Source organism: Tupaia chinensis, unplaced genomic scaffold (genome assembly GCF_000334495.1).
Source record: "Tupaia chinensis unplaced genomic scaffold, TupChi_1.0 Scaffold144450_1, whole genome shotgun sequence".
Taxonomy (NCBI): Eukaryota; Metazoa; Chordata; class Mammalia; order Scandentia; family Tupaiidae; genus Tupaia; species Tupaia belangeri.
Genome location: NW_006204309.1, coordinates 248,994 through 264,899, shown reverse-complemented (window position 1 = coordinate 264,899; position 15,906 = coordinate 248,994). Strand labels below are relative to the sequence as shown.

General features: G+C 42.9%; 1 protein-coding gene and 1 long non-coding RNA gene across 2 annotated transcripts in view; one reads left to right on the top strand and one right to left on the bottom strand.

Annotated features, from left to right (window-relative positions):
* Window positions 1-2,153, bottom strand: part of CDKN2B (cyclin dependent kinase inhibitor 2B) — a 9,707-nt gene extending 7,554 nt beyond the window's left edge. The window contains exon 1 of the mRNA XM_006167018.3: window positions 1,561-2,153. Within this exon, the coding sequence (XP_006167080.1) occupies window positions 1,561-1,716 (156 nt within the window). The 5' untranslated portion in view covers window positions 1,717-2,153. The remainder of the gene's footprint in view (window positions 1-1,560) is intronic.
* Window positions 2,154-2,241: 88 nt separating this feature from the next.
* LOC102500032 (uncharacterized) overlaps window positions 2,242-15,906 on the top strand; it is a 34,244-nt gene continuing 20,579 nt past the window's right edge. The window contains exon 1 of the long non-coding RNA XR_337161.2: window positions 2,242-2,506. This is a non-coding gene — a long non-coding RNA (uncharacterized LOC102500032). The remainder of the gene's footprint in view (window positions 2,507-15,906) is intronic.

Here is a 15,906-nt window from a genome sequence, read left to right as displayed (position 1 = left end):
TATATATATATCAGATTGGTAATTGACAAGATTTTATAATGTTAAATAGTAAATATTTTGCTATATTAAAAGAGCTTGTATGTTAGTAGTCAAATCAGAATGCTACATAACTCAGAGAAAAACATTTTGGAAGAGGAATCCTATACAGCAGCCATTTGTGTATGTGTACCCTATGCAAATATTTGCTTTCATATTTTTAAGTTAACAATAAAACACTTTTTGGCAACTAAATGTCTAAAACAAAGCTTTTTTATTTTTGTGAGTGTATGTGGTCTAAAATGTATGGTGTAATTGTAAGCTAGTATACCTGTAGTGCTTTTTGTTTCACGACTATTAGAAACATTCACATTTCTTCCTCTAAAACCACTATAATTAAACTGATCATTTTCACTAATAACACAAATGAAATTTTACATATAGACAAAAGGGGAAGCAGTGTCTCTTAATATCTCAGAAAACGGTGGATTAAATTCTAAGTAAGAAAATTTATTTTAAGTTTTTAGGAATCATGAGTTTTAAGTCTTTAAGAATCACGTAATAATATTTTGCTGCTTTAATAATTATCTTTAGGCAACATTTAACAGTATTTTTACTGCTTTAAAATATCTTATGTGTTCTACCACTTTTCTAAGAATTTGAAAGGAATAAAAACTTATTTTCTTAAAAACATACACTGTTGACAAGGTTGCTTCCTATTGGGCTAGTTCTGGAGGATGGCTGGTGGTGAGCAGAATACTAAATATGACTATAATAGTCAACAGTACAGAACGAATCACCATCATGTTAGCGTTCAAAGGAATTTTAAAAAATCCGTACAACTCAAAGCATGAGTAGTATCTAAACATTGGATAAGTGTCTTTTAACAATGAAGAGACTTCTGCCATTCAAAAAGGACCTAACAGTTGCTGCAGGAATACTTTGGTATATCAAACATAAATGATAAGTTCAACGGTAAAAATATAGAAGCGTTAAAAAAATCATTACTCAAAAAACGCTGCAATACAAGTAGTGTGATTGAGGAACGCTCCTCACTCTTTCGAGTGCAATTTACTTCTACGAAGAAAAGAGCACACAAGATTTCCTATAGCAGCTGAAAAGATCACAGTGAATTTTTTTCATGGACTCTGATTTCAGAGAATTCTAGATTACATAACTTGTAATGTGAGAGTAGACAGACAACACTAACCCTCCTCTCCCAAAACGCCCTCCTTTCCCCCTTTGCTCCGCATTGGATAGATCCTTCGCTTGTCTGATCATGAGATGGCTGAACACATTTTGGCATTTCCCCACCTTTAAAAAGAAAACCAAACCGAAGCGATGTGTTTTTTTCAACCCCTTTTTTTTTTGTGAGAGTTTTTTTTTTTTTTTTTTTTTTTTTTTTTTTTTTTTTTTTTTTTTTTTCTGGACAAATACCAGTCTTAACGCCTGGACTCTACCGCTCCCACAGGAGTGACAGCGGTCCAGGTCTCAGTCGGCGATCTCGGTCCCTGCCCTCCCCCGCCGAGGCCGCGCCCCGCACTCGCGCGCCCCCTGCCGGCGAGGCCCCGGGGCCCCAGCTACCTGGATCGGGCGCCTCCCGAAGCGGTTGACTCCGTTGGGATCTGCGCCGACTTCCAGGAGCTGCCGCACCTTCTCCACTTGCCCTCGCGCCGCGGCGCTAGCCAGGCCCGCATCGCTGCCGCCACCGCCCAGCATGCTCTTGTCCTCCTCACGCATTCCGCAGCCCCAGACACTGGGCGGCCCGGACAATGCACCACTGGCGGCGAGCTTGGCGACACTCCCTCTTGCCCAACCGCGTCCCGGTGCACTTTCCCCTTCCCAGAAGAGCTCAGCTCAGTTCCAGGGCACTCTCGCCGTACTTGTGCGGCTCGGGGACCAGTGCTGTGGCCGGAAGGCTGGCTCTAGGCTTGTCCCGGCTCCTGAGCAGCAGAGGACGCGTCCGGCTCCCTCTTGGGAAAAAGCCCCCAGCGCGGCTGCAGCTGAGCGCAGACAGGCTCTGGCCGCAAGGTGCGGGCACGGCGCAGCGTCCACGCCGCCCGGCCTCCTTCTGGCTCAGTCGGGAGCCAGCTGGGAATGAACCCTGTTTCCAGCTGGGCTGCGAAGCCCGCTTTCCCCACCCCCTAAAGGTCCGCCCCTTGCGGGTCAGTCCAGCCCGGCCGCGTCCAACAATGTTCGCTACGAGGCCAGGCCCACGGCCTGTGACGTCACAGAGGAAGGGTAGGGGCGGGGGAAGTCTGCCCAGAAGGTGCTGGAACGCCTGCACCCGGGACTTGGCTAAGAAGCCGCTTGGAACGCCAGCTGTGTGCTACTCCTCGGGCGCGCGGAAAAAGCGAGGCTAGCTTTTTGGAAGTGTTCGCCCACTGCACTCAGCTCCTAATCCCAGCCGTTGGAGCACAGAGTTTTGCCTCCTTCAGCTCTCGACCAGCCGGTTTCGCTAGAGAGACCTTAGCCGCCCCTGTGTAATGAAGTGGCGGAGAGAAAGGCGTTGAAAATACCTTGGGCTCTGGTAAGATGTGTGAAAGTGACCTCTGCATCTATCATGCAGGTTAAATTCATCTAGTTCAACTTCAAAGTTGCACACCTAGCATCAGCCTTAGCAATTTTCTTGTGGATGAACCTATTTGAATTAGTCAACCAGAAAAATGGTGCAAAGTCCCGAGAGTGCTGTTTTGCATGTGCCTTTTAATTATTTTTTTATCTTTAAATTATGGATACAATCCTAAAACAAACAAGAAGGACCCAAACTGTAGCTTGAGACAGAGTGATAGCCGGCATATGTACACACCTAAAGATTTAAAAAATTCGAAATCCCAGTTTCATGATATTTGCATATCTTTGACCTCTTACCGATTTAAACCCACCTCAGCAGTATTTGCTTTTAATTTATCATGAGTAATAAAAGGACATTAATGCAGTAATAATGAAGCTTAATAAAACATGGGTGTGGTGCTGGGCCTGTCATTAAACAGGCTGAACCTGTCATTAACTCTTCTAAAGATTTAAAGGCCAAGCACTTTCTTTCTAATATTCCAAGGTGAGCTTGTATTAACATATTTATTGCTTTAAAAGAGTTTTTAAGATATAGCTGGTGTCACATTGAAATAAGAGAACCTCAAATTTTGTCACTGTTGCCTGAAGCTCTGATAGTGGGCCTCCCCTGACACTGACCAGCTCTTGTTTACAAAGTCATTTGGGTTTAGAATGCTGACAGAGAAGAAGTGGTTTTCCCAACTGCTTGCTTAATCAAAAATGAGAGACCCCACAAAAGGTTTCTTCCAGCAGAGCTTGGCTCTGCTCCCCTCCCCCCAAAGTGGGGCCTAGGAAAGTGAGAGAGTTGACCATCTACTGACTGATCCTCAACAGGGCAGAAACTCACCTGAACCAGAGAGGCAGCGACAACACTAACAATTTCTTAATTTCTTTCTCTTTTCCTTTTCACTTCCACTTCTTACTTTATAGTTTCTTAGTTCCTCTACTTTTCACATTTATTTGAAATTCCACTTTTACTCTTTTCTTTTCTCTTTTCTCTTTCCTTTTTCTTTCTTTCTTTTGAGAGACTTTTGCTATTGGGTGTGTGCATTCACCAGAGAGACAGAGAGAGACAGAAAGTGAAGAACCACCCTGCCCCCCTCCCCCCAGGGGGGATGGCCACACCATAATAATTCCTTCTCCTCCAATCTCTTCTCAGGATTTCAGGCATTCATGCATACACGCCTGGCATGAGTTTTAAACCACCGGGTTTGGGACTCAAACCGCAGTTGACTATGTGGTTGTCCAGTGATGTAATCATTATGCCACTTTCTGGTCCCTCAAAATCCCTTATTTTTCCTGATCCTCAGTCCATTCTTAGAGTTGCAGGAGGAACAGAAGTCTACATTCAGGTGAAACACATGGATAAGCTGTTTTGTTAGTCCCAGAAACCTGTCCCCGTGTCCAGTGTCTGGGGGATTATAGTTGTGTAGATAAAATGGGAGGAGGAGGAAGACTGGGCAGTGGGAAGCCAGATCCTTGAAATGAGTGTGGTGGTTCTTTGCCTGTCACCCAGGAGTGGGGAAACAGGTTCGATGTTGGTGTATGTGGTGTCAAATGGCAAATGGACTCAACCCAGACTGTGTTTATCAGATGAGCCTAGATACTCTGAAATCTAGTGTTGGTCAAATGCAGCAAGGAAAGTTGCCTTCTAAGCAGTGTTGTTGGGCCTTCTGTCAAGTACCAATAGGTTAAGTTAAACAAAACCATGTATTCTAGGATCTACTGTTGAGGAAGATATGGGTCCTAGCTTGTAAGAAAGTCTAGTAGCACTCAGAACTAACAGATAGGTGGTTTCATTTTTTTAAAGAATTATTTTATTTAACTTTATTTATTTTAATTTGACCAGAGAGGGACAAAGTGAGAGAGAGAGGGAAAGTGAGAAAGCAAGCCATCAGGTCTGGGACTCAAACCACAGTTGGCCATGTGAGAGTCTAGCACCTTTAACTACCTGTTGGCCTCAGATGGTTTCAATTTAATATGATAACACTAATATATATCTACATGGTTCGTGGAAGTAACAAAGAAGAGAAGTTATTTCAGGGTGGAAATACAGGAAATGTTTCTTAGAGAAGGTGCTAACTGAAGAGTCTTTAAAGGATGCATCAGAAAGAACTGTTTCTTTTTTTTCTCTCTCTTTTTTTTTTGTGTGGAGAGGTTCTTTTTTTGTTTATATGGTGCATGTGCTCACCAGGCAAACAGAGAGAGACAGAGAGACAGAAAGTGAGAAATCACCCCCCAGGGGGGATGGCCATGACGCAGTCCCTTATCCTCCATTCTCTTCTAGGGACCTTGGGCATGCATGCACACGCATCCGGCGTGAGTTTTAAGCCACCAGGTCCAGACACGAACCACAGTCGACTACATGGGAGTTCAGCGACATAGCCATTATGCTAACTGCTGGTCCCAAGAGCTGTTTCTTGTGCTCTTGTTTTGAATCTTGAATTTCTCTGAAATTCATCTAAAAGGATAGGAAAAGACAATCTGAGCTAATTTCGTTTTTTAGAGTTATTATTTATTTATTTATGCATTCATTTAATTTGACCACCACACACACACACACACAGAGAGAGAGAGAGAGAGAGAGAGAGAGAGATGGGGAGAGAGAGAGAGAGAGAGAACACGTGAGAAAGCAGCCACCAGGTCTGGGACTCGAACCGTGGTTGACCATGTGGGAGTGTCCAGTACCTTGACCATCATGCCACCTACTGGTCCCAACCTGAGCTAATTTCTGAGCCACTTTCTTAAGTGATAAGCATGGCCAATGTGTCTAGTTAAAAAAATGTTGGGGACCAGACGATGGCATAACCGTTACCTTGCTGGACTTCCATGCAGTCAACTGTGGTTCAAGTTCCATCCCCAGGGGCTTAAAACTCATGCTGGGTGCTGTGCGTGTGTGCCCAAGATCCTGAGAGGAGAATGGAGGAGAAAGGATTGTGGCGTGGCGGTCCCCTGGGAGGGTGATTTGCCCTATAAACACAAATCTTTCTTAAAAATTGGAATTGAAAAGCAACTGGAACAGAATTATTTTTTTTCTTTAAAGGGGTCATAAATAAAGAGCAGCAATTTAGGGACAAAGCTACTGAACAGAAAAACTGGGAATCTTCAGCGGGGCAGATCCGTGAGCGTCACTTATCAAATTGACTGAAGACTTTTGGTGGAGAAACGGTTTCCAGGGGCGTTTGCGGTTTTTAGCACCACGGACAGCGCTTCTCCAGTCCGCAGGTCTCGGTGGTCCTAACCTGATTCAGACTGGGAATTCTAGAAGCATCAAACTTGATCTTCCAAAGTTTTTTTTTTTTTTTTTTTCTCTCCTGAAATAAAAGGGAAAGCGTATGGGAGCTCAATAAACTTTGAAAAACCAACATGTTCCATCTGGTTTCCAGATACTGAATTGTCTAACATTCTATAAAGAATACTATGAAATATTCTCTATATTTTTTAAAAAAGGAGAAATCACACTCATTGCTACTCTGTTATAAGTGCTTTATGAATATTCTTTTATTTAGCCCTTATGAAGCTGTTATCTGACATATATTAGTATCTCAGTTTTACAGACAATACAAAAATATCAGGGAAGATGAGTAAACTTGTAAACCAGCTAATCATTGTGGGAGGTTAAGGTCTAACCCGTGTGGCTTCAGAGCCTCTATCCTTTCCACTGCAAGCATACTCAGAAGCAGTCATGGCAGGCCTGGAAAAAAAAGCAACAAACTGCCTTATAATTATTTCCCAGTCTACACTGTGTTTTCCAGATGGCTCACCTCACAGCACATGCTTAATAGACTTCAAAGATGACACTTCATACGCAGTACAATAGCACATTTGTCTTGGACAATAGAGTGAGATAATGAAACTTCTCCCTGAAACCCAGCTGTCTCTAGGATGAAAAACAACCATTTGTCAATGCTTTAAACACATTTAAGAGATGAAGTAGATGGGAACATAGGGGGCAGCTGAAACTTGAAATGGCACAGCCATCTCTAAGGGCGGAGAATTTATAAGTGAGAAGAAAGAGAGTAAATTGGCCTAATATTTTGGAGGTAAATGGAAGGCAGTGGGTAAAATTATTGATAGTTCCAGTCTTGTATGTACTGCAGATCACTAGTGATAGTGCTTCTATTCTTTTTTTTTTTTTTTGAGAGTTTTTTGCTATAGGGCACATGCGCTCACCAGAAAGAGAAAAAGAGACAGAAAGCGAGAAACCCCCCCCCAGGGGGGATGGCCATGCCACAATCCCTTCTCCTCCATTCTCCTCTCGGGATCTTGGGCACACACGCACATGTGCTCAGTGTGAGTTTAAGCCACTGGGTCTGGGACTTGAACTGCGGCCAACTATATGGGAGTTCAGCGACATAGCCACTACACTAACTGCTGGTCCCATGCTTATATTCTTATATTCAGTTGGTGCAACTCACTACAGGAACTCACTATCAAAGTGTGACTAGGGGCCACAGGTGGTGTGGAAGTTATGGTGACTAGATCTCACATGACTGATGGCGTGGTTGGGGTCCCGGACTAGGTGGCTTGAAAAACACACTGGCCCCAGGTGTATGCATGCCCAAAAATCTCAAGAGAAGAATGGAGGAGAAAGAATTGTGGCATGGCCAGCCCCCTTGGAAGGGGGACTCATTTCTCACATTTTGTCTCTATCTATCTCCATTTCTCTCTGGTGAGTACATGTGCCCTTTAGCAAACTTTTTTTAAAAAAAAGTGTGAATAAAATTAGTTAAGCAGCAAGAAATAGTGACCTAGCCATGTCTTCATTTATGTTTTTTTTTTTTTTTTTTTTTTTTTGTATATTTTAGAGTCTAAGACAATGTTTCTAAGTGGGGAAAGGAGGAATTTCAGAATTTCTTTTGGGGCTTTCTCAAATTACTTACTTTCAAATCACTTGCTCACCAGGAGACTTGATTTTTGTCTATTTCATTGAGCACTATTGCGCTGGAATTCACAGTGTTTTCCCTTTCTGGATCCCAATGTGTGTTTTTTAATTCTAACTGAATGGTGGACATGACAGAGTCTTCATTTTAGCATAGGTATCAGTTTGCTAGGGCCGCCATAACAGATTACCACAGACTGGATGACTTAAACATCAGAAATTTATATTTTCTCTTCTTGACTTTTCCCTTCTGCTACCTCATCTCATGATCATCCCTCTGGATGCGCTTGTCCCTGGCATCTCTTTTATCTATCTATATTTCCTTTCCTTAAAAAAATTATTTATTTTTACTATTATTATTACCTAATTTGCTATAGGACATGCGTGCTCACCAAGGAGAGACAGAGGGAAAGTGAGAAAGCAAACTGTCAGGTCCAGGACTGGAATCGTGGTCAGCCATGTAGGAGTCCAGCACTTTAACCACCATACCACCTGCTGGCCCTTACGTTTCTCTTTCTCATAGGGACACTAGTTAAAGTAGAGCCCACCCTAATGGCCTCATGTGGATTCAGTCAAGTATTTAAAGACTCAGTCTCCAATGACAGTCACATTACTGGAGGTTAGGACTGTAGCAATGAAATTTGAGGGGATACAATTTAGCACATAATGATGTCTCTTCTATTATTATTATTTTTTAATCAGAGAGAATACAGTGAGAGCACTAGAGGGAAGAGAAGGAAGAGAGAAGGAGGAGAGAGACAGGGACATAGAGGTATTTTTGATATGATCTCACCATGTCCCACTTCTCCTGTTCCAGCCTCCCTGTCAACCAAGACTACAGTGCATGCAGTCATGCTGGGCCTGTTGAGGCTGGGCCAGGAACTGAACCTGGGCTTCCCCTGTTACACAGTGCCACCCTTTCTGTTGTACCACTGTGACTGAGCTTGCTCACTTTATATACACTTTCCATTTCTTTTAAGATTTAGTGATTGTATTTATTTGACTAAGGGTCAAAATAAGGTTAACACATTGAAATTGGTGAAAATTGATACCAGTCTCGTAATCTATAGTTTTCCCCTTTGTCTTTTTAATTTTTTTCAATTAATTTGTTGCAGAAATTAGGTTGTACTATAGTTTTCTGAAGTCTAGATTTTCTAGTATCCTTCATGATGACATTTCATATTTTTCTCTGTCACTTGTACTTGTTATCATTTATTATTTAGATCTAGAATCTGGACATGATTCAGGCTTTTTTTTTTGAAGAATTATTTTATTTAACTTTATTTATTTCTTGAAATTTGACCAGAGAGTGACAGAGTGTGTGTGCGTGCGTGCGTGCGTGCGTGTGTGAGAGAGAGAGAGGGAGAGAGGAAGTGAGAAAGCAAGCTACTAGGGGTCTGGGACTTGAACCACAGTCAGCTATGTGGGAGTCCAGCGCTGTTAACCACCCCACTACCTGCTAGCCCTGATTTTTTTTCCTTTTTTTTGGAGGGGTTTTTGCTATAGGGCGTGTGTGCTTGCCAGAAAGACAGAGAGAGAGACAGACAGAAAGCAAGAAATCACCCCCCAGGAGGGATGGCTGCACTACAGTCCTCCTCTTGGGCACGCACGCACACGTGCCTGGCGTGAGTTTAAGCCACTGAGTCCGGGACTCAAACCATGTCAACTATGTGGGAGTCCAGCAACATAGACATTACGCCAACTACTGATCCCTTTTTTACTTTTTTAGGAGCGTTTTGTTTGTTTGTTTTTGCTGTAGGGCATATGTGCTAGCTGGAGAGACACAGAGAGACAGAGAGACAGTGCAAAATCACCTCCTTGGGGGATGGCCACACTGCAATCCCTTTTCTCCATTCTCCATTTGGGATTTTGGACACATGTGCACATATATCTGCCATGAGTTTTAAGCTGCTGGGTCTGGGATTCACTCAACCTGCAGTCGACTACATGGGAGTCCAGCAACATAACCATTACACCATCTGCTGGTCCCCAGGCTTGATATTTTGGCAAAAATACTTAATAAGTGGCATAATGTACTTCCACCAAAAGGCACATAATCTGGTTGTCTATCTTTCCATGATTCTAGCAGCCACTCTTAATTATTTCTTTTCTTTCTTTGTTACTTTTTTTTGAGGGGCGAGAGGTTTTTACTATAAGGTATGTGCGCTCACCAGAAAGACAGAGACAGACAGAGAGACAGAAAGCGAGAAATCACCGCCTGGGGGGATGGCCATGCCACAATCATGAACACACACGCACCTGGTGTGAGTTTAAGCCACCTGGTCCAGGACTCGAACTGTGGTCGACTACATGGGAGTCCAGCGACATAGCCACTACGCTAACTGCTGGTCCCCTGAATACAATTTTTAAGGTTATTTATAATTACTTCTGAGAAAGAGCGAGGGGGAGACATTCCGAACGGTGGCCCACTCCCTGTCTCAGTAGGCCCAGATCATGGACATGTATGTGCAGGCACCTTGTGTACTCAGGGAGGTCCTGGCATGTGAACGCAGGGCCTCTCCACATGGCTCCAGTTACCTTACTGCTGCCTTTCTGCCTGGTGCCCAGAGTTCCCAAATCTTTTTGACACAACTATAGTAGACTCTGACAATCTATTCTAGTTTTATCTTACATGCTTCATGTCCTATACATGGAATTAACTTGTTCTCAAGGGAGTGGGTTTTTTTTTTTCTTTTTTTTATTTCTTTAATTGGAAAATGGTGTTTAAAAATCACAATCTGGGGGAACCAGCAGTTAGCGTAATGGCTATGTCACTGGACTCCCACATAGTTGACCGCGGTTCACGTCCCGGACCCAGTGGCTTAGAACTCACACCGGGTGTGTGTGCATGCGTGCCCAAGATCCTGAATGGAGGAGAAGGGATTGCGGCATGACCATCCCCACTGGGAGGTGATTTCTCACTTTCTGTCTCTATGTCTCTCTCTGTCTGTCTGGTGAGCGCACGCGCCCTATAGCAAAAATTTTTTTTTATCACAATCTGGGGGCCGGCAGGTAGCATGGTGGTTAGGGGTGCTGGACTAACACATGGCTGACCGTGGTTTGAGTCCTGGATTGAGTAACTTGCTTTCTCACTGTCTCTCTTTCTCTTTCTCACTCTGTACCTCTCTGGTCAAATTAAAAACAAACCAAAACAAAACAAAAAGAGTTAATTAAAATAATTCTTTTAAAAAAACTAGAAAAAAGTCACAATCTGGGTTCTGGTTAAGTATTTTTCTGCTTAGTTGGTCATTATATTTCTAGGCCTCTCTCTTTCTCTCTAGTTGGTCATTATATTTCTAGGCCTCTCTCTCTATCTATACACGCACGCACGCACACACACACACACACACACACACGTATTTATGTATATTTGATTTTTGCTACAGGGCATTGTGTTCCCTGGAGAGATGGGGGAGTACACACACACACACACACACACACATGTGTTTATGTATATTTGATTTTTGCTACAGGGCACTGTGTTCCCTGGAGAGATGGGGGAGTGGAGAAGAGACAAACTGCCTTCCATGGGGCATCATGGCTCCTAAATCCTTTCTCCTCTATTTCCCCTTTTGAGATCAACTCTTCCATCACTCACATGTGCGTGATGTGTTTTTCAAGCTGCTGGATCCAAGACTAGAACCATGTAATCTGCTATGTGGGACCCAGCCGCCTTAACTACTGGTTGGCCCAGACTTTATATTCTTATAAAAGACATGATTAGCTTCTGAACCCAGAATGGTTATGCATATTTTCATGCACACGAATGTCCAAAGGGTCATTAAAAATTCAATGGCACAGGCCTTTTGACCCACCTTGGAGGCAATAGGTCCCCTAAACCATTGTTACAAGAAAAAGCTCATTTGAAAAATATCCAAAATTCCCTATAGGCTGCCTTCCTTTGAAAAATTACTGATTTAAATGACACATGGATAGAGGGAAATGATATCAAAGAGATAATTTTATTATAAAATCAGAAGTTCTGTGCCTCAATGGGTCATCTACTTTCCCCTCTAAGGTTCAGACGACCTGTTGTAGGAATCCCCCAGACTCTCTATCTGCAGGGTGGTTGTTCATGTGTACATACAGGGAGGGTCTGTAATAATTTATTCTATTTTATGCTCTCAGGCATAAGCTAATTTATTTCCTCATTTTATTTTGTCCTATCATTGAAACTTTATTTTAAAGGGTCCCCCCCCATTAGGGGTGTGCATTCACTGGAGAAAGGTAGTGAGAGGGCAAGTGAGAAATCACTCCCCAGGAGCGAGTCCCTTCTCCTTTATTCTCCTCCCTTCTTCTTCATTCTCCTCCCCAGATTTTGAGCACATACACATGTGTGCCTGGCTTGATTTTTTTAAGCCAGCAGATCTGAGACTCAAACCACAATCAGCCATGTGAGAATCTAGCTTCTTAACCACTATACACCTACTGGATCTAGTTTTTAAATCTCTTTTTTTTTTTGGAGAGGTTTTTGCTATAGGGCACGTGTGCTCGCCAGACAGACAGAGAGAGACAGAGAGATAGAAAGTGAGAAGGCACTGCCCAGGGGGGATGGTCACACCACAATCCCTTCTCCTCCATTCTCCTCTCGGGATCTTAGGCACGTACGCACACGCGCCCGGCACGAGTTTAAGCCACTGGGTCCGGGACTTGAACCGTGGTTGACTACGTGGGAGTCCAGCGACATAGCCATTATGTTAACTGCTGTTCCCTAGTTTTAAAATCTTTTTAAAAATAGTTTTTAATTGACCATAGCCATTGCATGTATTTATGGGGCATAGTGCAGTCTTGTAGCACGTGAATACAAAGTGCAATGCTCCAACCAGGGCAATCATCAGTTCCATCATCCCAAACACCCACTGTTATCCTGTGTTAGAACACCCCAAATCCTTTACTCTAGCCATCCTGATGCATGAAACAAACCACTGTCAACCATAGTTACCCTGTTGTGATACTGAACACCAGGACCCATTTCTCTTATCTGAGTGTAATTTTATATCCATTAACCAACCTCTCCTTGTCCTCCTATCCCTCTCCCTTCATCTTGTAGTTACTATACTTCTATGAGGCTATTTATTTATTTATTAGAGATTTTTGCTATAGGGTGTGTATGCTTGCTGGAGAGACAGAAATTGAGAAATCAACTCCTGGGGGCAGGGAAGGCAATGCTGCAGTCCCTTTCCCTCCATTCTCCTCTTGGGATCTTAGGCACACATTCACATGTGCCCGGTGTGAGTTTCAAGCTGCTGGGTCTGGGACTTGAACTGCAGTTGGCCATGTGGGAGTCTAGAGGCATTACCATCATACCATCTGCAGGTCTGTAGGCCAATGTTTTTAGTTTCCATGTATGAGTGAAGAGCGATTTTTCTCTTTGTGTGCCTGGCTTATTTCCCTTACTGTAATGTCTTTCAGGTTCATCTATGTTATCTCAAGTGACAACATTTTAATCTTTAACTTGTCAAATAGTATTCTATTGTGTCTATACGCCACATTTTCTTCACGCATTCATCTGTAGGCACTTAGGATGATTGCATATCTGGGCTTTTGTGCATAGCGCTGTAGTAAACGTCAGCACGCAGGTATCTCTCCCACATCCTGATCTCCTTTTCTTCAGCTAAATGCCTAGTAGTAGTAGGCTTGTTGAATCACAGAGCAGTTCTATTTTTAGTTTTTGAGAAGCCTCCATACTGTTTTCTATAAGGACTGTACTTAGTTACAGTTCTACTTCTAGATAATTGTTATTGTGCCTGGTTCTTTCTGTTTGCTTTTGCTTTTACATTTTCTAGAGGGTGGATTCACTCACTGGAGAGAAAGGAAGAGAGGGAGAGACAGGGAAAGTAAGAAAACACCCCTCCATGAAGGGTGCTAATGCTGCAATCCTTTCACCTCCATTTTTTTTCTCTTTTCAGGATTTTGGTGATAAATCAAGGCATAATTAAAATGAAAGTTCCAGGGGACCAGCAGTTGACGTAATGTTTATGTCACTGGACTCCCATGTAGTCGACTGTGGTTTGTGTCCTGGACCCGGTGGCTTTAAACTTACGCTGGACATGTGTGCGTGCCCAAGATCCCAAGAGGAGAATGGAGAAGGGATTGCAGCATGGCTATCCCCCCGGGGTGATTTTTGGCTTTCTGGCTCTCTGTCTCTCTCTGTCTGTTTGGCGAGTGCACGCACCCTTTAGAAAAAAACAAAACAAAACAAAACAAAACAAAACCTCTTAAAAAAATAGTTTCAAAAAATGTATTGTAAACCAAACTTCAGTATCACTATGATGGCAGTTTTAGGATTCCAATTTTAACACCCTAGTCTCACGTTGGTTTTTGATGTGGTTATACATCTAGGCAGAGCCAAAGTGAAAGTTTCAAAACAAATTAAAACAGAGAATTAACAAAAATGTGATATGAAGACAGATTTAGGACTTTTTCTTTTCTTATTATTTTCTTACAATCACTGCATATCATTACAGCATACAAAATGAATTTTCCCAGCATGAATACACAATATATAGTCCAGTCAAAGGTATTACCATTCATGTTCTCATCAACAGATCATTTTCCATTTTTAAATTTTTTTTTGAGAGGTTTTTTCGCTATAGGGCATGTGCACTCGCCAGACAGAGAGAGACATAGAGACAGAAAGCGAGAAATCACCCCCCAGGGGGGATGGCCACGCCACAATCCCTTCTCCTCTATTCCCCTCTTGGGATCCTGGGAACGTACGCACACGCGCCCAGTGTGAGTTTTAAGTCACCGGGTCCGGGACGCGAACCGCGGTCAACTATGTGGGAGTCCAGCGACATAGCCATTACGCTAACTGCTGGTTCCCTCATTTTCCATTTTTGTGTACCTCAAATGTTTTGTTAATTTTTTTCTCCTGAAAAATTCCCTTTCACCCTCCCTCATTTCCCATCTTCTTCCCACACTGTCTCTAGTATCAAGTTTCTCTCCATACTTTTGTATCTTCCAATCTTTTTGTTTCTGCCATAGAGTGTAGACATTATGTATACATTAGGTGGGGATATACAGTGTTGCTCTTTCATGGTCTGGCTTGATTCACTTAGCAATATATTGTCCATATTCGTCCACTTTCTATCAAATGCCAAGGGCTCATTTTTTATGGCCGAGTAGTATTCCATAGTGTATATGTGGCACACTTTTTTTTTGTTTGTTTGTTTGAGAGATGTTTGCTATAGGGTGTGTGTGCTCACCAGACAGACAGACAGAGAGATAGAAAGTGAGAAATTGCTCCCCAGGAGGGATGCCCATGCTTCAGTCCCTTCCCCTCCAGTCTCCTCTTGAAATTTTGGGCATGCATACAAATGTGCCTGGCATGAGTTTCAAACCTCCAGGTTGGGACTTGAACCATGATTGGCCATTTGGGAGATGTAACCACTACACCATCTGATGGTCCTAATGGCACACTGTTTACTTTTTTTTTTTTTAAAAAAAGAGGATTTTTGCCTTAGGTGCATGTGCTTGCTGGAGAAAGAGAGAGACAGTGAGAGGGAAAGTAAGAAATCACCCTCTGGGGGTGGGAGGATGGCCATGCCTCAGTCCCTTTTCCTTCCAGAATCTTGGGCAAGTACGCACATGTGCCAGGCATGAATTTCAAGCCAGTAGGTCTGGATCTCGAACTGTGGGAGTCAGTCCAGTGACATAACTGCTATACCATTGCTGGCCCCTGAAACAGTCTACTTCCCCTCCCCATCAGTTTTTGCTATAGGGCGCATGTGTTCTCCAGAAGGATAGAGGCAGGGAGACAGAAAGTGAGAAATCACCCCCCCCCCGGGGGGATGGCCATGCTGCATTCCCGTCTCCATTCTCCTCTCAGGATCTTGGGCACACACGCACACGCGCCCAGCATGAGTTTTAAGCCACCGGGTCCGGGGCTTAAACCGCGGTCGAGTACATGGGAGTCCAGCGACATAGCCATTACGCTAACTGCTGGTCCCACCATTCTTTATTTTTTTAATCTTAGCCCTTCTGACTGGGATTAGGTGATATCTCAGTGTGATTTTAATTTGCATCTCCCTTAAGGTAAGGGATGCTGAGCATTTTTAAATATGCTTTTTGTCTATTTGTATGTCTTCCTTAGAGAGTTGTCTGTTCAGCTTATCTGCCCAGTTTTTAATTAGGTTTTTTTTTTTTTTGTAAACTGCTTTAATTCCCTATGTATTCTGGTTATCAGTCCCTTGTCTGAGGCATAATTTTATGATTTTTAATTTGGTATTCTCATTTCAAATTAGTACTTGAAATGTAAGTGATATGTTGGACATATCTATGAAACCGTGTTACTGGTTTTGATCTGTGGTTTGTGGAACAATATGTAATTATGTGCAATATCATTTCAGAAACCTGTGACATTGTCAACTCGAGTTAATTAAAGCTATTCACTTCTTTCCTTGGCATGGCAAAATAAATGACTAAATAATAATAACAGTGACAATTTTTTTTTTTTTTTTGGAGGGTTTTTCATTTTGGGGGCGGGCCACCCG